The sequence below is a fragment of the Rhinolophus sinicus genome, chromosome 16 (genome assembly GCF_057876585.1).
Source record: "Rhinolophus sinicus isolate RSI-liver-muscle chromosome 16, RSI-T2T, whole genome shotgun sequence".
In the NCBI taxonomy this organism is placed as follows: Eukaryota; Metazoa; Chordata; class Mammalia; order Chiroptera; family Rhinolophidae; genus Rhinolophus; species Rhinolophus sinicus.
Window position 1 is genome coordinate 105,396,450 of NC_142516.1, and position 20,119 is coordinate 105,416,568.

Sequence of the window (20,119 nt, forward strand, 5' to 3'; positions counted from 1 at the left end):
ACTGTGATACAAAAAACAGTAAATACTATTTGCAGGGCAAGAAAGACAATATTAAATTTGTTTGACTTTCTATTAGGAAAATGAAAATCTGATCAATTCAATCTGAAAAACCAAAAATATTTCAGATGGCCATCAAAATATTCAAACACATCTGACCGAGATTAATGTACCTTAAAGGAAAAACATTTGTTTTCAGTAACCTTCATTATGACATCTAATGTCAAGTGGAAAGAATGGAGATGCTAGTATACAGTGTAGCTGTTTTTAAAAAGCTACTCTTAAAACTGCCATCATCATCTCACCTGCTTAAAGCAAATACAAGTTTTATTTCATAAGCTATTTGAGTCAAATTAGTTTCTGAGCTCAGATTTAGTCAAGAAAATTATACCCAGTATAAAGTTTGCTAAACTCAGGCCTCACAGATCTTTTTTTAAAATTTGGGAGGGAGGGAAGGAGAAAGGGGCGGGGGAATCACACTAGACTTTCTGTAACAGCAAAAGGTAGCAAAAGCTAACAAAAGGTGTCAATTAAAAAGATTCATAGTTAACATTTCTCTATAGTCAAGAGATTAAAGATTACATAGGATTTTTGAAAACTTAAAAATTACTAAAATCCATTTATAAATTAGATATAAATAGAAACGTTTTACTTTGTTTACTTTTACACATTCAAGAACATTAATTTTGTCAGAAATCAAGGGAAATTTCAATGGACTTAATGCAAATTCACTCAAGAACATTTCTAATAAGTACACTAGTTTTATCGTTTATTTATTTTTTACGTGTTAAACCACCAATGCAGTGTTGTAATAAAACTTTGGGATACTTTCTTTTTATGAAAATAGTCATTTAAAAGTCAGAATTAGGATGGACCGACATTCTCTCAGGTGCCATATTTTTGCACAAGAGTCAAAAATTAAATGACACGGTACTTAAAAAATCTCATACCTGCAATGAAATATGTATTATTTCATTCCCTGTACATGAAAATGTAAAGCATAAACATAGGGAAAATATACCATCTGGCCTTTGCCATTCTTCATTTACCTCCTGAACTGTCTCCATAGGCGGTGGGGGGTCCTTATTCCTGCAGAGATTGACAATGACCCATGTGACGTTCCGAAGGAAGGTGATGGGAATGGAGGGATTGATGAAGGACAGAAGAGGTTTGACAACTCCCAGTGATATGACATAATCTCTACATTGAGGACCATCACCTACAGAAATGAAAATTGTATTTAAAAAAAAAATTACATTCAGGATGAGAAAGTCTGAAATGTATGCAATGGCTCATGTTGGGACACTGATGTGCTATGTTTCCTCACCAAGAGTCAAGGGCATTGAGTGTTGCTGTTTTCTCCAGACTTTGATTTTGGGGGAACATAAATTTAACCTACCAATCCTGATAGCAAATTGCATATCTGTTTCAAAGAGGTACCGTTTTAAGGAAGTAGGTACTATTAGAGGTACCATTTAAGTTATGAGGCAAGAAGATAGTCAACCCACATTAAAATTAGAGGAAACATAGTGTGTAATGGCTATGCCAATGCAGGAAAAAAGTTAATTAAGATTCTTAATTGGAGTCTTTTCAAACCTAAACGCCACTTACCTATAATGTTTCCTAAAGCCCATACTGCTTGTTCGCAAACATTCTGATGGGGTGAATGGAGAAGTCTCAGAAAAAGAGGTACGGCATCTATAATACAGAAAAGCTGGTATTTAGACTGCAAAATGTTGAAGAGTTTATAGACTGAAGCCTAAATAAGCTGATAAAATACACAGAACCTGAATGAACAAATGGGGCAAACACTTTTACCCTAAAAATAGTCAATTTTAGTTATTATATTCCCTTAGTAATATTCGAGTAAAACACCTAGTAACAGTATATAAAAATTGTTATTTATCATTAAAAGAAAACAGCAGCAATTTTTCCTATAATGCACTTAAAAAAAAAAAAAAAAGAGTTCCTACCCAAACACATAACCTTAGAATATAATACTTTAGTCAATGTGATACCAACTGCTGATACGGGATTAACTAAAGAACTAATTATTCCTATATATCAGGCCTACTGTATATTTTTTAAAAATAATTTATCATTAAAATCCTACTCTTTACATAATTTATATATTAACCCAAATTCTAAAACACTGGTATTATACTCATTCTGGGTAGAAAACTTAGCATAAACCAGATCACTGTTTCTTAAATTTTAGTCAGTTGTATACTACCTCCAGGATTTTTTGCTGTATCTCTGCGCTATCTGTATTATTTACTTAACAGCTTTATTGGGATGTAATTTACATACAATATAATTTATCTAAGTGTACAATTCAATGGTTTTTAGTATTTATACTAAAAAGAGCTATTATGTAGCTATCACCTCAATCTAATTTTACATCATTTCCATCACCCCCAAAAGAAATCTTATACCAATAGCAGTCCTACTGCCCACTCCCCCAGCCCTAGGCAACCATTTAATCTGCTTTCTGTCTCTACAGATTTTCTTATTCTGCACAATTTCATATAGATAAAATTGTATAATGTGTTTTTTTATGTGTTTGGCTTCTTTCACTTAGCATAAGGTTTTTAAGGTTTACCCATGTTATAGCATGTATCCATATTAAATTTTTTTTTTTTTTTTACTGCTGAATAGTATTCAATTTTGTACCACATTTTGTTTACCACTAATCATCTAATGGCTATTGGGTTATTTCCATTTTGGGGCCATTATGAGTAATGCGGCTGCAAACATTTGTATTCAAGTCTTTGTGTGAACATGTTTTCCTATCTCTTGGTTCCATCTAGTATTGGAACTGCTGGGTCTATGATTAACCTTTAGATAAACTGTTTTTTCCAAAGAGGCTGTACCATTTTATATTCCTGCCCGCAATGTATGAGGGTTTCAACTAACTCATATATATAATTTAACCAATTTTTCACCTCTATAAATAGAAGACCAGTACCACTTTCCACAAATAGAAGATAACCAAAACATTAAAAATGAAAACAAAACACTGTTATTAAATTATACCTGCTAGTCTCTATTGAAAATCTGTTCCCTTTGTTACAACTAACATCTAACTGGAAGCTGTCCCCTCGACGTTATTGAAATATCTAAAAAGAAAACTGAAAGAACAGTAGTCTCACTACCTCAGTGTAATTATTGCTACACCACACACTACCTAAATCATCTTAAGCACCACCTAAAGTCAGCTTAGTACTTGGTAACATCTAGTTTTTTTCCAGAGCTTTTGTCAGTTTGGTGAACACGATAATGACAGTTATCGCATCTTGCAGTAAGCATAATTTAAAATTTTATATATATATATATATAAAATAAAATAAAATAAAAAATAAAATTATATATATATAATATATATAATTATATATTAAAAATATATATTATATATTATATATATATAATATATATATATATTATTATGTTACAAGCTAAAAGGCATAAGCTACTCAGCACTGTGGAGGTATCAGAAACAGAAATTTAAAAACCTGTTATTAGGAGATGGTCTCTACCCAAAAAGATAGAACTATTCACTTTCTAGTAACCACAATTAAGATCATTTGATGACAAGTTAATGATACCTATGGAAAAGATATCAACCATCAAAAATATAACATTCACCAGTTTAAAAATGTTACAAGATAAAATTTAGTCTTTACAATAAAACTCTACTTCCTTGCCTTTATTAAAAAAAAAGTCCGGTGAGTAAGGAAGCTATTTTACTTACTAGACTGTACAACAGCTTGAGTCTGTGCAGAAGTTCCTGATGCTATATTAGTTAATGCCCAAGCAGCTTCAAACTGTAATGAAGGACTGTAAAAAACAATAAAAAGGAATTTTTAGGCACACTAACTCCCACATAAATATATGACCTGCAGATCGATATGGTTATCGTTTACCTTGCCCTTGAATTTTACCTTGTTATGTACAACTGCCTGTTGGATATCTCCACCTGAATGTTTCACTGGCTCCCAAAGTCAGTCAATGTAAACCTACTTCTTTATGTCCACTGATAGTTATAACATTTAGCTGGTCATTATTTTCCTTGACTCCTTCCTCTCCCACAAACATCTAATCAATAAGTCATATCAATTTTACCTCCTAAATATTCCTTATATTGAAGCATCACTGTAATATCACTCTGCTAACTGAGGCCCTCATCATCTCATTTGACTCACTGCCACAGCCTCTATAGACTGATCTTCACACTGGGACCCCATTTGACCCCACTATACCATCTACTTTACGTACTGGAGATACTATAAGGCTGCATAATTTTGCTGGAAGGATGAAACATTATAATTTGGAATAGTGATGGAAGGCCTCATAAAGAAATTAAATACTGAACTAGCTTTTCAAAGATGGATAAAGAAAGGAAGGTACTGACAGCTGGATATACAAATAAAAGTAGCATGGGTATATGGACGACCAGGAATAGATCAAGAGAGCTGAAGCCAAGAAGGCATGAAAAACATAACAGGGGAAGAAATTGGAAGGGACAGTCATCTAAAAGAGTGTGTTGGTGGAGTGGGGGTGTAGGCGACACAAATCCCAAGCTTCAGAACTTGCAGTTTATTCTACAGCCATACTAAATATAGAGTGCTACTGAAAAGGGGAATGAAGAAAATAATGTTGGAAGCCATGGGATGCAGAACGAATAAAATATTGTCAAAGGCTGATATAGGAGAGACCTGTTAAGTGGGAATTATCTACAATAAGATAGATAGCTAAGAAAAATATAAATTCCTTTAAACAGAATACCAAGGTGGGAGGAGGTGGTAGTGTGCAAAAACTAAAGTGAACCAAAGGTTAGGGATTTAGAACAAACTCTATATACTGCACAAAAGAGTGAGGTTGTAAGCATAAATGTCACAGATACAGCAAACAGTGAGCTTAAAGAGCTGGAACAGATGAGAAAATCAAGTAGCAGACAATAACTACATAATGAATTTTGGCAAAAGGCAGGGAACTGAGAAGTAGCAGAAGCAGAGGAGTAGTAAAAGAACAGTAAGATTAAAGATGATGAGACAGTATATACTGTCCCAGACTGAAAGGAGAAAGGATTATTAAATCAGACTATATGGTTTGGCAAAATACTGGAAATGAGGGCCTTAAATAAGAAAACAGAAAGATATAAAAAAAAAAATCACAAAGCCAGGTAAAGTCGTCCAAGACATCATTTGAAAAGAGAGAGAAGACATAGAAAAAATAATGAGTGCAAGAAGTAAACAATAAATGAACATTTATTATACGCTTGATATTGTTAGTGTTTTGTATATTTTATGTCCATTCCTCACAACCCCTTAGTTTTCATTTTTTTTAATTCAATAAATTTTAGTTTTCCAAATGTTCTCAGAAAGAATTATCGGAAGCATCCTCTAGTAATAAAACACAGTTGGATAATCCATTTACCCCAAATGAACTAGCTGTGTGTGTTGTGAGGTAGCATCTTCTGTGGAGATGATACCCTAAATGCATAAGTATTCCCTCTTCACAAGAAGAGAGGAAATAACAAGAATGGACAGAGAATCAATCACCTTTCATTATTTCATCAGCCATTGGTGTTTTCATAGCATTTTAAATGCCTGATTTCAGTTTTACAACAACACCGATATTTATTCTGAAAGGCAATCCTATCTTCCAAGTAGTGGATATTAACAACTTCCAACATGACCTCTAGGAATAATTTGCAGTTCTGAATCCATGTTTTAGCAAAGCATTTCCAGCAGACTGTGTAGGATTTATTCCTATTCCATCATTGGTAATAAATGCACTTGTTGCTGCAGAAACTAAATTATTCTGCCACAAATTTTACGAGTAATGTGAAAGGTGTATTTTTGGGAACACTGAGTACTTTGTATGGTAGCCGTGGGTCTGACATCAGTGTGACCTTAAAAGAAACCTACAATAAGGTGGGGCCGGTCTGGATAGAGACCCCATGCCGATTCTGTCCAGTAGCCCCACTTCCTGTGTGGTGCCCAGGACCGCTCCCACCACCTAATTTTTATAGATGAGGGTATCTGAGGCTCAAAAGCCCCTTGGGTTTTGGTCAACAGCAAACCCTGGATCTAAACCAAGGTCTATCTGGCTGCACAGCCTATGGTCTTTTATAACACAACTTCCCATGACAAATCCATAAAGTCATATAGAAACCACTGAAAATTTTCTATTTTTGCTTTGGGTAGTAGTTACACAGGTCTGTATATTTTTTACCATTCCTTTCTGTATATATGCTATATTTCACAGATACACCCTCACAAGTGAGTCTATGCCAAAAACTGGAAAAGTAAAAGAAAAAAAAGATGAAAAGAATGAGAAGCGGATCAAGAACAAAAAGGGGGCCTTAAAGGTAGATGGAGAATAGAATTTTTTTTAAAAAGCCGAAATAAAATTTATTTTTACTTAAATAAATCTTGTTATAGAAACTATACATAACAGTATTAAAAAAAAGTGTTTAGGGCTTTTAGAAGGGTGGTTGTGACACACAATGGAAAACCCTTAGGGGCAACATTTATATACCATTATTTCTATCTATCTAGTCAACTAACAATTCCTTAGACGACATTTTGCAAAATAACCCAAATTTTAGTCTACATGCTCTAAAATGCAAAACCAGCCTTTTTTCTAAAGATTTTTAGAATTCAAACTTACATTCTCTCCAGTGAACTCAGATTAATGAGCATATAGGAGTAGCTCTAAACACTAACGGAAATGGGGCGAGTACCTCTAAAGACACCAAGTGGTATTTTTTTTCCTTTTTATTCTGAAAAAGTATAACTTGCCCTCTTATTTTTAATTTACCACAAATAAAAAGCATGAAACTGAACAATTAATCATGGTTGAAGTTCTGTTAAAGACTTCGCAGATCAGTGGATGAGCTGGAATATATATGGCCATGGTAAGAAAGAGCTACTCAGTTCTGGAAACCATTCATGTTGACTCAGTCATGAGGTTAATCTATATATAGACCAAAGCAAAGAGTAACTCAAACACAATTTGGGTTCTTTTAAAATATTACTGAAAAAAACACTAACAAATAAATACTGCAACTATTTAAGGTAAGTTAGACTAGACAATCAACAGAAGCTACAACGTTCCTAGAAAATACACACACTTCATAAACTAAAAAGAGAAGCACTTTAGTCTTATTGAATATGATCACAGAATAAGAAAATTACATAAAATGAATAACAAATTAAAAACATAATAAATGCAAAACCAAACTGAACTCATTGGTTAAATAAGAATCCTGAATTTTCAGTTAACTTAAAAAAAAGTGAACAGGTAATCAAATTCATACTTACTTATCATCCCTTTCTAGACATTTGACTAGAATTGGTAAAATCCCAGATTTTATTAGGTCATCAATTGGTGGGTTTCTGTCACTGGATAACAGCTTTCTAGAAAGAGAAATATTAGAAGTTGTAATAATTTTCAAACTATGAATAGAAATAACAATGTACTACTTCTAGACTATCAGCTAAGACACCATAGGTGTGACATAATTTCTCTGGACAAATTAGTATTTACCTTGCAGCTTGGACAGCGCTCAACTGGACCACTGGGTTATCACTTGTAGCATTCTGCAACACCAAATGTAAATTTCAGAAATTAAAAAAATAAATAAATTTCAAAATATTTTAAAATGAGAATATTAAATTAATAACATACCTGCAATATAGCTTCTAGTGTTACATTTTGCTTAAAAAGAAAAAAAGAGAGTTCAGCAAAGAGTTTATTAGCAAAATTACATTTATTAAATAATTTACTAAAGTTAAAAATTAATACACCTTAATTGTCATTGTACAATTGATCTTAAAAATGAAGTTTTCTAGTTATTACAAAAATTATTTTAAAAACACTTTATAAGAACAAGGTAACTTACTGATTTAAAATCAGCATCAACATCTGAATCTTCTAAACTTTCCTCTTGGGGAACATTCCTTTTTTTCAGTAAGTGTTCATCTCTTTTATTCTGAAAGGCAACCAATAGTTAAGAAGTCATGAAGGGTGCTGATAATGAAAAATCAATTAAAATTATTTCAACTTTATCAGGCAATTGCGAAACAAATATTGAATCTCTACATAAAGATAATGTAAATTAAATTTGCATATTGAAACCAATGACATTCACATTCTGGATCTAGTAACAAAATTAACAAGTTGTAGTCAGCTTTCTCGTTTTCTCGCGCGCGCTCTCTCTCTCTCTCTCTCTGTCACACACACACACACACAACTTATTAAGCACCAACTGTTTTGACCAATACTATGTTTCCCAATCTTTAGTGAAGATTTAAATTTGGGGATGCATTATTATTATAAAAGTCTAGCAAATATACTTCAACTAGTATGCTAGCTTTCATCTACTTACTGCTAATGGCTGCCTGAAGCAATTTATTAGGAAGTCAGCTTACTGGGAAAGAGTTCAGTGCACCATGTTACAGTTTGTACGCTTGTTGGGACTACGGGGAATGGGAATTCACTAGCATAAATGCCACCTATTTACCATAATCCCAGATTTAAACTCGATATCTGTCTTTTATAAACATGAATTCTTTACTAGCAAATACATTTCTACATTTTATGGGATTTCAACTGTTTGTAATGGCAACCTGTACCATTTCACATAATATATAACTAGGTTAAATCATTAATTTTCCCTAAATTTTTAGTTTCTCTACAGAATTAACCCGAGATAAATTAGATAAAGATTGAGTAAATGATTTCTAAAATGCTCTCAACTTAAAATTCCAAAGGTTATACTATCTAGTCTTCAATACAAGATTATAATAGAAGTTATCAGAGAGGCATTAATACTGATGTTAAAATGCAGATCAAATCGAAAGTTAAAACTGGAAATATATCTCTATCTGAAACTTACTGGATTATCTGCATGACATCTACTTTTGAGCTAGTATAAGTCAGCATGTTTAAACAAACTGATGCTTATACATATGCTAATCATTAGATTACCAACTTCCACTTATATGACAGCATACTTCTTTAGTAACTACTCAAATAATCAACTCTATATTATTTCTAAATCAACAGATCTCACAAATATTAAATTCCATACATTGATATTTTATAGTCTCAAGTGGCTTCTCACAAAACTTATTAATTTACAGTGAGGAAAACTTGGCAGACAGCATCTGAACTAGTGACAAAGGTTATGATCATGAGTAAAGGACAAATCACCACTGTGTGCCTTCCAGTCTGATGCACTGAGAAAACACCACCACTCTGTGGTATTTCTGACCAAAATAACCACCACCACCACCACCACCACCACCACCACCTGAGAAAAGTCAGACAAACCCAAACCTGCCATTCTACAACAAAAATTCAGAAATGTCGTCATAAAAGATAAAGACTGAGGAACTACTGGTATGAAGGACACTAAAGGAACATGAAAACTACCATGTCTAATCCTGGATTGGGTCTTGGATTTACCACATTCTCTAAGCTCCCTTCCCACTTGAGAAAAGAACAGGATACCTTTTATAGATGCTGAGTTTATTGTAGTACAGACTCTAGGATGGTGAAAATCTCTAGGCTGTCAAGTCAAGGGACAGTTTAAGTTACTGCTTTTCATGAATCCTCCTTTATTAATCAAATTACCAGAAACTTTCCCAGGGATGATCTTTCATTGGCTTGTACATATTTTTTGTTAAAGTATGTATAGTATGGTTTTCATGCCCTAGGATATTTTGGCCCATGTTAGGATGTTTTTAATTCAGATGTGGAGGTTGTTACTTAAGTTTTAAAAAAAACAATTTACTAAGAAACTGATAACTCTAAACTTGTATATGTCTGCTAACATATGCCCAAGTATGTATAAAACAAAAACTACAAGTATACATACGTGAAACAAAATTACAAAGAGAAATCAGTCAAAGACCCATCATTGTCAATAATAAATGAATAAATGAAGTTAAATACTTCAGCTACCACAGAACTATTAGATCCTGAGGTAGATCACAATTTTTAAACATTAGATCACACTGCATTTCTTTTGATCATATATTTTGTCAGAGTGAAATAAACATTTTTTCTTTCGATTTTTTTGTGTTTTTCTTCCCCCAAATGACTACTGAATTGTTTGGACCTAACTACTTGATCAGAAACTGTTAAGTATTTCCTTTGGCCTATGTTGTAGAGTGAGAAACTTTGGTATAAAGCAAATGTCAGGTAATTTCAGAGTGGTGTACAGATTGTGTTCTCTGATCATAATAAGATTAAATTTGAAATCAGTGGATAAGTCACAAAAACCTCATAATTATGAAAAAACTAAAGCACTTTAAAGTAATTTGGGCATCAAAGAAATCCTAGTGGAAGTTAGGAATACTAGAAATGAACAATAGGAAAAATATTACATGTCAGAACATGTGGAATACAGTTAAAAGTGTTACTTCACAAGAAGAATTTATAGCAAGTAGAGAGAATAATAAAAATTTAAAAGGCATATTTATATGTAGCATGTTTTAAAATATTAGTGTATCACTAAGTTTTTGCTGTATAATAAACCACTACAAAACTAAATGGCTTAACACAATGGCCATTTTATTCAGCTAATAATTCTGTTTGTTGGCAAAGTGGTTCTTCTAGTTTGGGCCAATTCAACTGGTCTCTTGGGCTCCCTCATTCATCTCTGGTCAGCTGGCGGATTAGTTGGTGACTAGATGGTCTAAGATGGTCTCACGTTTCTCGCTGTTGGCGGGGACTGTAGTTGTCCGCCACATAGCCTCATCCTCCAGCAGGCTAGCTCAGGTTCGCATGGTGGTTTTAGAATTATAAGAACAGCAAAATAGGACATGCTTGGATGTGTAAGCACTTTTCAAGTCCATTTGCTCAATGTCCCATTGCCAAAGCAAGTCACACAGCCATGCCTAGAATCCGTGTACGACCAGACTACCCAGAAGTGTGGATATAGGAAGGAGAATTATAGATATTTTTGGAAACAGTGCACCACAATTTAAATATGAGCAATTTTATGCCTATTAAATTTGAAAACTTAGGTGAAATGGGAAATTTCTTAGTGGAAAAAATAAAAATAATTTACCCAGTTACCTTAAGAAATGAAAAACATGAATAAATCCAAAAATAATGAAAGAGATTATATCAATAGCTAAAAATTTAACCTCTCCCACCCTCTGAAAAAAGGTAAACTTACAAATGGAACTCCAGCAAACATTCAAAGAATAGATAATTTAGCCTCATTAAATAATTTCAGAGAAGGTAAAGAGAGAATATTCCACAATTCATTTTATGAGGCTAGCAAAATTATGACTCCAACAACCAGACCAAGATAGCATGAGAAAGATGCTTATAAGCCAGTTTCACTTATGAACATAGGTGAAAAAAAAGTTCTGCGTAAATAAAATATATTTTTTTAATTCCAAAAAAGATATATTCCAGAACTTGAAAAACTGTTCAACATTGCAGAGTTCTAAGTTTAACATTAGAAAGTCAACTAGCACATTTACAGATGAAAGGGGTAAATTATATATACATTTCAATAGAAGCACAATTTAATACAATTAAACACCTATGTGTGGCTTAAAAAGGTGAAAGAAAAAAATCTAGCAAATTAGAAATAAAACAGCTTCCTTACCAGAAAAGGCCAGCAAACATATAATGATAAAATGCTATCCCCAGATTGGGCATATATGAGGCTTTAAATGTTATGCTTTATATTGTTTTTATGCCTGAAATAACTGAGGTAGTAGGAGGAAAGATTCCTAAATGGTCTTTGAAAGTTTGATTATTTGGGCTCTGAAAAAGTTAGAGGAAAATAGAGTGGGATTAGGGTTAGAATAATTTTTGTTCTGTTTATCTGTTGATAGATAAACTTTACTGAAACTTTTTTAAGGTAGGAAAGATAATATTTATTTAGAACAAAGAATTACAACAAATTATGGAAGAAATCATGCAGCTACAAATTTGTAATTTTTAAAAGCTAACAAATAGCATAAACATCACAAAATCCAGAAAAGAAACATATTTGCTATTTTCTTAAACACTTCTGTAATATTTTTTCTCTTTCAAGCTGAATATGTTTTGATCACCTCTTTATATGACAACAATTTTGTATCATTTTCCATAACAAGAATAGAGAGATAATTTAGTGTTACCTCTAGCATATTAGATCTGAGTTTTTTGTTAATTGATAATTTAGATAAACTTCTGATTTAGCAATCCCTTTTTAGTAATGTCATGGTCATTTTGAGAATTGTTTTCAGAGTTGGAAGCAACCTGTATCAAATTTTTGTCCTATATAAACTGTAACATTTTAGGCAATTTCAAACTTTCTAGTTCCCTGATTAACCTTAAATACTCCTTTCGTTGAGGACACTCACTGATGACAGTGGATGGTAGGTATACCTTACACACGGAAGGCCAGCAATAACTTAACTATACACAGAAGAATATCACATAAATATATTCTACTAAACTTAAATGTTCCCAACTGGATTTCTTCTGGCTGGATTCCAAATGCCTCTAAACACAAGGGAAAGTGTGACAAAGGAGAAATCGAAAGAAAGTGGGTTTTAAGTGATTGCAGTAAAAAAAATTATTTTGCAAATTTTACAAAAACATACGATCATGGAAACCAATTGTTGGGCACCCTCCTTGATCCATGGAAGAGTCCCAGGGAGTGGAGGGGCCCTAAAGATTAAGCTTTAGTTCCGTGATGGTATCACCTCTTCGTGAAGTGCAGAAGGAACGCAAAGCAAAAACCTGGGCAGGGAGTGTGTGGGGGGTGGGGTGGGGGAGGGGATTGCAATTCTAAATAGGATGCTCTGAGTGGCGGGAGTAAACAGCTGAAGGCGATGGAGCGAGCCCTGTTGCTATCTGGGAGGACTGCATTCTAGAATCCAGACCAAGTAACTACTGGAAAAGCCCAGGGGAGCGTGCCTCGCTGGGAAAAGCAAGGAGACTGTGTAACTAGAGGATGCGGAGGCTGGGGATTAGAGAGGGAGGTCTGTGCTCTTCGTCACACAGTAAATCAGTGGCAGAGCAGGGACTGGGATTCAGATTTCCGCTCGGTGGTGTGGACAGGCAGATGGCTGAACTCAGTAAGGCCCTCGACATACCGGTTTCTGTTGGTTGGTTTTATGACCCTTTCCCTAACTCGAGGGCTTCCCCCAGATGCAAATCCACTTAACCGCCCAATTCCAAACTCTGCTGCACCGGTGGGTCCCAGGACTCCTCCAGGACCTCACTCCACAGCTGACCTGCTCCAGCCTTAACCTCCAAAGTCGGGAGGCGCCTTTTCTCAGTGCTTTCTCATTGCATGGGACCAAGTTTCAACTGCCAGTAAGTTTAGTCTTTTGAGGCCAGAACGTTTAAAGACATTTCACACCACGGGCAAACCGCCGACACCTAAATCCAACATGAGAACCCCCCACCCCCACCGCCACCCCCACCCCGTATGCAAATTTCCCCTCATAGGAAGTCAGCCAGAGGAAGTTGTCAGCCATATTTTGGGTGGCATTCTTCTGGTTTCTCTTTGCCCATCCTTTAGCATGCCGAGCTAGTTCATGTCCTTATTTTTGAATTTACGCAAGTACTACAGAGTCACCTTCCCTTGTAAAGCCTCTATTTGAAGAGGGAAGAAAAATTTAGGTGTTAGTCGTTTTCGCCCTTCCTAACGTTGGCTGCCTGAAACTTCTAAAATGGACAAAATTCCAAGAGATGTTAAAAATTACCATATAATAAAATTTGAAATTAACTGTTAGAAATCGCAAAGTACGATGCATATTTTTTTTTTAATTTGAAACAATTTCAACATGCAGTTTGAAATTCAAAGTGGCAAGAATAGCACAGAAAAACTCTATCCACCCTAACTCAGTCCCCAGCTTCCTTAATGGTTAGCATTTTCCTTATTTGCCTTATTCTCTCTCTCTAATTTACACACACACACACACACACACATTTTTTAGAACCAGTTAAGTTGCAGGTATGATGCCCATTACCCTTAATACATCAGTTCGTGTTTCATAAAAACATATACTTTGTTACCACCTTATCTGCAAACACACAGGATCCATTTCTGAAGTTACTTTAAAAATCCACATTAAGATATTATCCATGTATGTATTTAATCCTTTTTAGATCTTGTTTTCTGAACCACATGAGATTGCCACTTTGTAGTTCAAAAAGGTTAACTATAGCCAATTTCTTATGACTCAACCTAATATTTGAGTTAATAAATTCTGTTATAAATCTCTACATAATGTTCTTTTTCATTCCCAAGTTTCTTTCCATCTTTGAAAAGGCTTACAATTCTATACTAAATTTGTGGAACAGATCAGCTGTCACGTCTTAAATACGTTATGAAAAGGATAATTATTTATTAGCCCCATTTCAAACTTAAAATAAATGTTTTTATTTAACAATACCCTCCTTGTCTAAAATCCTTATCTAATTTTAGCTCTAGTAATATTAAAATGTTTATTTTACAGGTGACTAAATGGGGACATAGAAAACCTGCTAAATTAAATTATATACCTAGGAAATATCAGTCAGGATTTACACCTAGATTGTGGCTACAGAGACTGTTTCTTATTCTGCTGTTTGCTTTTTTTTTGGGAAGTAGTCCAACTCTGGTTGCACCTTAATGAGGTAGGAAAAAATGCTCTCAAGAGAGACCTTCCCCTCAATAGTAACATTTATGAAATGACACTACTGCTGGGTGGTTATATGGACATTCATCCACGAGTTTCAGATGTTATATTTGTATTTGGGGCACTCTGCTCAGTGTGGAATACTTTGATTTTAAAATAATAATAATAATAAAAAAATTACTGGTTCATCCATCATGTAAAACTCTGACAACCTCACACATATTATTATTTTTTCCTGCAAGATCACTTAAGCGATCTTATCAAATTGCTGTTTTGGATAAAAATTTACTAATTCTGTTTTTTTTTTAATTGAAATTTTTATTTAGATAATTGTAAATTTGCATACAGTTGTAAGAAATAATGCAGAGATCCCTTGAACACTTTCCTCAGGTTACCGCAACGGTAACATCTTTCAAAACTATAGTATGGTCAGTCATGTGCTGAATGACGACATTTTGGTCAATATGGACCACATATGCAAAAGTCGTCCCATAAGATGATAATAGAGCTAAAAAATTCCTATCGCCAAGTGACATCGTAGGTGTCGTAATGCAACGCATGTTTGTGGTGATGCTGGTGTAAACAAATTTACTGTGCTGCCAACTGTATAAAAGTATAGCACATACAATTATGTATAATACATAATACTTGATAATGATAAAAAAAGACTTACTGGATTATATATTTACTATGCTATACTTTTTATGGTTATTTTAGAGTGTACTATTTCTACTTATAAGAAAAGCTTGCTGTAAAACAGTATGCTTTGTTACTCATGCAGCAGCCTAATACATCTCATGTTTACAATGTCTCTTGATTGCATCATTTTCTCCAGTGCTTGATTTAATCTCGTGTTGTGTACAGTAACATGCTATATAGGATTGTAGCCTAGGAGCAATAGGCTCTACCATATAGCTTAGGTGTGTAGTTGGTTAAACCATTTAGATTTCTGTAACTACATTCTACAATATTTGCACAATGATGAAATTGTTTAACAACACATTTCTCAGAACCTACTGCCATTAAGTGGCGCATGACTATGTAATATCACAATGAGAACATTGATATTGATACAATCCACTGATATTATTCAGATATACCATCTTACTTGTATTTATTGTATTTGTGTTTATGTGTATTAAGGTCTATAAAATTTTACTATGTATTTATGTATCCACCATCATAACCAAGATACTGAACAGTGCCAAAGAGAAGATACCCTTCTATTGCCTTTTTATAAGCAAAACCACCTCCCTCTCACCTCCATGCCCCCATATTTAACCCCTAGCAACCACTAATTCAGTCCTCCATTTCTAAAAATTTATCATTTCAAAAATGTTATATAAATGGAATCATATACAGTATATATCTTTTTGTATTTTATTTTTCAATTGGTTGACACACAACATTAGCTTCAGGTGTACAACATAGTTATTAGACATTTATATAACTTACAAAGTGATCATCCAGGTAAGTCTAATATCCATCTGACACTACACATAGTTACTGCAATATTACTGCAACATTATTAGGCTATACTTTACATCCCCATGACTATTTTGTTAACTACCAGTTTTTAATTCTTAATCCCTTCACTTTTTTTACCCACTCCCAGAAATCCCATTCCAGCTGGCAACCATCAAAATGATCTCTATATCTATGAGTTTCTTCCTGCTTTGTTTACTTTGATCTTTAGATCCCAAATATAAGTGAAATCATATGGCATTTGTCTTCCTCTGTCTCAGTTACTCCACTCAGCACAATACCGTCTAGGTCCATCCATAGTGTTGCACAGAGCAAGATTTCCTTCTTTTTTATGGCTCAGCAATATTCCATTGTATATACAGAGGGTGCCAAAAAACAGTATACACATTTTAAGAAAGGGAAAAACTGTATTAAAATTGTAATACTCAATAAAAACCGGTAACAAAAGATGAATACAAGTCATGTGTATACATTTTTTTGGCACCCCCCAGTATGTACCATCTCCTCTTTATCCATTCATCCATTGATGGACACCTAGGTTGCCTCCATATCTTGGCCATTGTAAATAATGTTGCAATGAACATAAGGCTGCACATATCCCTTTGAAGTAGTGTTTTGTAGTTAGTGCCATTTTATTATTCAGGTTTTTTATCGTTTTTTTCCTGCTTCTTAAAGAAGTACCCTTAACATTTCTGGTAATAGTGGTTTGGTGGTTATGAATTCCTTGAGCTTTTTCTTGTCTGGGAAGCTCTTTATCTCTCCTTCAATTATAAATGATAGCTTTGCTGGGTAGAGTAATCCATAGCTCCTTGCTTTTCATTACTTTGGTAGTGCCAATCTTTAGTGCAAAGTTTTTGTTGAGAAATCAGCTGACAAGTCTTGTGGGAGCTCCCTGGTAGGTAACTAACTGCTTTTATCTTGTTGCTTTTAAGATTCTCTCTCTTTAAGCATTGGCATTTTAATTATGAGGTGCTTTGGTGTGGGCCTTTTTTGGGTTCATCTTGTTGGGACTCTGCGTTTCTTAGGCTTATAGGTCTATTTTCTTCGCAAGATTAGGGGAATTTTCTGTCATTATTTCTTCAAATAGATTCCTAACACCTTGCTCAGTATCTTCTCCTTCTGGTACCCCTATGATGCAAGTTGGTATGCTTGATGTTGACCCAGAGTCTCCTTAAACTATCCTTTTTTTTTTTTTAAATTCTTTTTGCTGTTCTGTTTGGGTGTTTTCTGCTACCTTGACTTCTAAATCTCAGATTCTATTCTCTGCTTCATCTAATCTACTGTTGATTTCCTCTAACGTATTCTTTACTTCAGTTATAGTATTCTTAATTTCTGACTGGTTCTTTTTTATGTTTTCTATCTCTGTTTTTCTTTCCTATCTCTTTGCTAAAGTTCTCACTGAGTCCATATACTCTTCCCCTAACTTCATTGAGCATCCTTATAAACCAGTGTTTTGTACTCTGCATCCGGTAGATTGCTTGTTTCGATTTTTTAGTTGTTTTTCCGGAGCTTTGTTCTGTTCTTTCATTTAGGACTTGTTTGTCTCCCCATTTTGGATGCCTCTCTGTGTTTGTTTCGATGTATTAGGTAGGGCTACTACATCTCCTGGTTTTAGTAGAGTGGTCTAATGTAGACGGTGTCCTGTGCAGCCCAGGGGCATAGTCTGCCCGGTCACTTGAGCCGTGTGCTGCAGGTGTGCCCCTTGTGTGGGTTGTGTGTGCTCTCCTGTTGTAGTTGAGCCTTGGTTGCTATGTACACATCAATGGGAGGGGATGACCCTCCAGCTGATTGTTTTTGAGGATTGGCCATAACTTTAATGGAGGAGCTGTTGTGCAGGGGCTGACCCTATGGAGCAGGATTCACTTTAGCAGGGCTCTGGTGCCTTCCCAGTCTGTCTTTGGGTGTGTCATATGCTGAGGTTACCTGGTGGTGCTCTCACACAGTTCAAACCTGGTCATGGCACATGGTGGCCCTGGGTTCTCCTGTGAGGCATCCCACCACAGGCTAAACTGCAGCTTGTGCCTTACCCAGCTCCACCTGGCATGAGCCACAAAGCAATTCACAGATGGCAGCCACCCCCATTGGGCTTGGAGGTGCCTGAGAGAGGCCAAGCCACAAACCAAGGCCTGCTGCCACTAGTGCCAGACTTCTGGCTGCTTAACAAGAGGTACAGGGCAAATTGAGGCCAGAATCTGCTTGCTTGGGATGTTTGTGAACCTTTAAGAGATTTTAGTAAAGTCCGCAGCATGAGCCATGGCAGGCCATTTGTATGGAAAAGCCACTGGAAGTGAGTTGGGTGGGTCTCAGGTAATCACCAGGGCGGGACAAACAGTGTCAGCCAGGTTGATATAGACTCAAATATGGTGGCCGCCTGGGTTTGCAAACTTGGTTGGGGGAGGCTTCAACAAAGAAATAATGGATCCTGTCAACACTTCTGTCTGGGAGAAAGCTGCCCCTCCAACCCTCATCCTGAAGCCAGACAATTCAATTCCTACCCACATGTTCCTGGCACCTTTTGAGCTGCTGTCTCAGAGCTGGCGTTCAGAGCGAGTCCATCAGAGTAAGTCCGTGCATGGGCCCTTTAAGGGGAACGCCAGGGACTCTAGCTGCCCTGTCTCACCCAGCCACAATCTCCACTGGTTTTCACAGCCATAAGGTGTAGGACTTCTCTTCCCAGTATTGGAACCCTGGGCTGGGGAGACTGATGTGGGGCTGGGACCCCTCGCTCCCCAGGCAGTAACTCCGCAGCTGAGATATCCCTCCAGATTTTTAACCTCCCAATTTTCACGCGTGTGTGGGACCAGCCTGTTTGACATCACTGCCCCTCCTACCACTCTCAAAGTGGCTTCTTCCGTGTGTTCTTAGTTGTAGGACTTTTATTCAGCTAGACTTCAGGCAATTCTCAATGATGGTTGCTTTGTAGTTTAGTTGTACTTCTGATGTGGTTGTGAGAGGATGCAAGCACAGCGTTTACCTACTTCACCATCTTGATTGGAAATCCGATGCTTAATTGGTTTTAATTTTTATTTCCCTGATTGGCATGAATAATCATCATCATCATGATTTCCATCTACATAACCAGTACAATGAAATTCTCTTCATATCTTCTGCCCATTTTCTAATTCGGATTTTTTTTTTTTTAAATATCGAACTTTAAGAGTTCATTATATAGTAAGTCCTCTCTTAATGTAATCAATAGGTTCTGCAACTCTAAATGAGCCAACATATAACTAAACCAATTTTACCACTGGCTAATTGATATAAACAAGACTTAAGTTCCTAAGGCATCTCATCGATATTATAATAAAACAATGTTGAATGAAATGGACATTGAACAAAATGACACTAACAAAACCGATGTTTTTGGGGATCTGCTATATTTGCCAGATACTAGTCCTATATTGGATATGTGGTTTTTGTCCAGTTTCAAGTTTGTCTTTTCACCTTCTTCACATGGGCTTTCAGAGCAAAACATTTTCAATTTGTTAAGGTCCAATTTTCCTTTTATGAACTACACTTTCTTAGTCAAGTCTAAAAAAAAAAAAACTCTTTGCTGGGCTTTAGATACTGAAGATTTGCTTCCATTTTTTTTTTCTAAATATTTTACAGTTTCATGCTTTACATTTAGTCTAGGATGCATTTTGTGTGTTTTTTAATTAGGTGTGAGATTTAGGTTGAGGTTTTTTGTTTTTGTTTTTGCCTGGGGATGTCCAATTATTCTAGTACCATTTATTGAAAAGGCTATCCTTCCTCCATTGAATTAGTTCTGCACTTTTGCCAGAAATCAATTAGGTCTATTTGTGTAGGTTTACTTCTAGGTTCTATTTTCTGTTCTACAGAGCTGTATGAATACCATGCAGTATTCATTACTGTAGCTTTTCTATAAGCCTTAATACTGGGTAGTGCAGCTGCTCTTATTTTATTTTGTCAGGCTTTCTTTAGCTCTTCTAGAGCCTATGACTATCTATATATATTTGAGAATT

At 35.3% G+C, this 20,119-nt stretch overlaps 1 protein-coding gene and 1 pseudogene across 2 annotated transcripts in view; both read right to left on the reverse strand.

The window, feature by feature from the left end:
• KPNA3 (karyopherin subunit alpha 3) overlaps positions 1-20,119 on the reverse strand; it is a 100,609-nt gene that overhangs the window by 23,204 nt on the left and 57,286 nt on the right. For both annotated transcript variants that reach the window (XM_074329927.2, XM_074329928.2), the window contains exons 3-9: positions 7,907-7,996; positions 7,693-7,722; positions 7,552-7,604; positions 7,326-7,421; positions 3,749-3,834; positions 1,609-1,695; positions 1,047-1,216 (exon numbers count right to left, since the gene is read on the reverse strand). In XM_074329927.2, the coding sequence (XP_074186028.1) occupies positions 1,047-1,216; positions 1,609-1,695; positions 3,749-3,834; positions 7,326-7,421; positions 7,552-7,604; positions 7,693-7,722; positions 7,907-7,996 (612 nt within the window). The remainder of the gene's footprint in view (positions 1-1,046; positions 1,217-1,608; positions 1,696-3,748; positions 3,835-7,325; positions 7,422-7,551; positions 7,605-7,692; positions 7,723-7,906; positions 7,997-20,119) is intronic.
• LOC141571228 (ubiquitin-fold modifier 1 pseudogene) lies at positions 5,676-6,955 on the reverse strand (annotated as a pseudogene).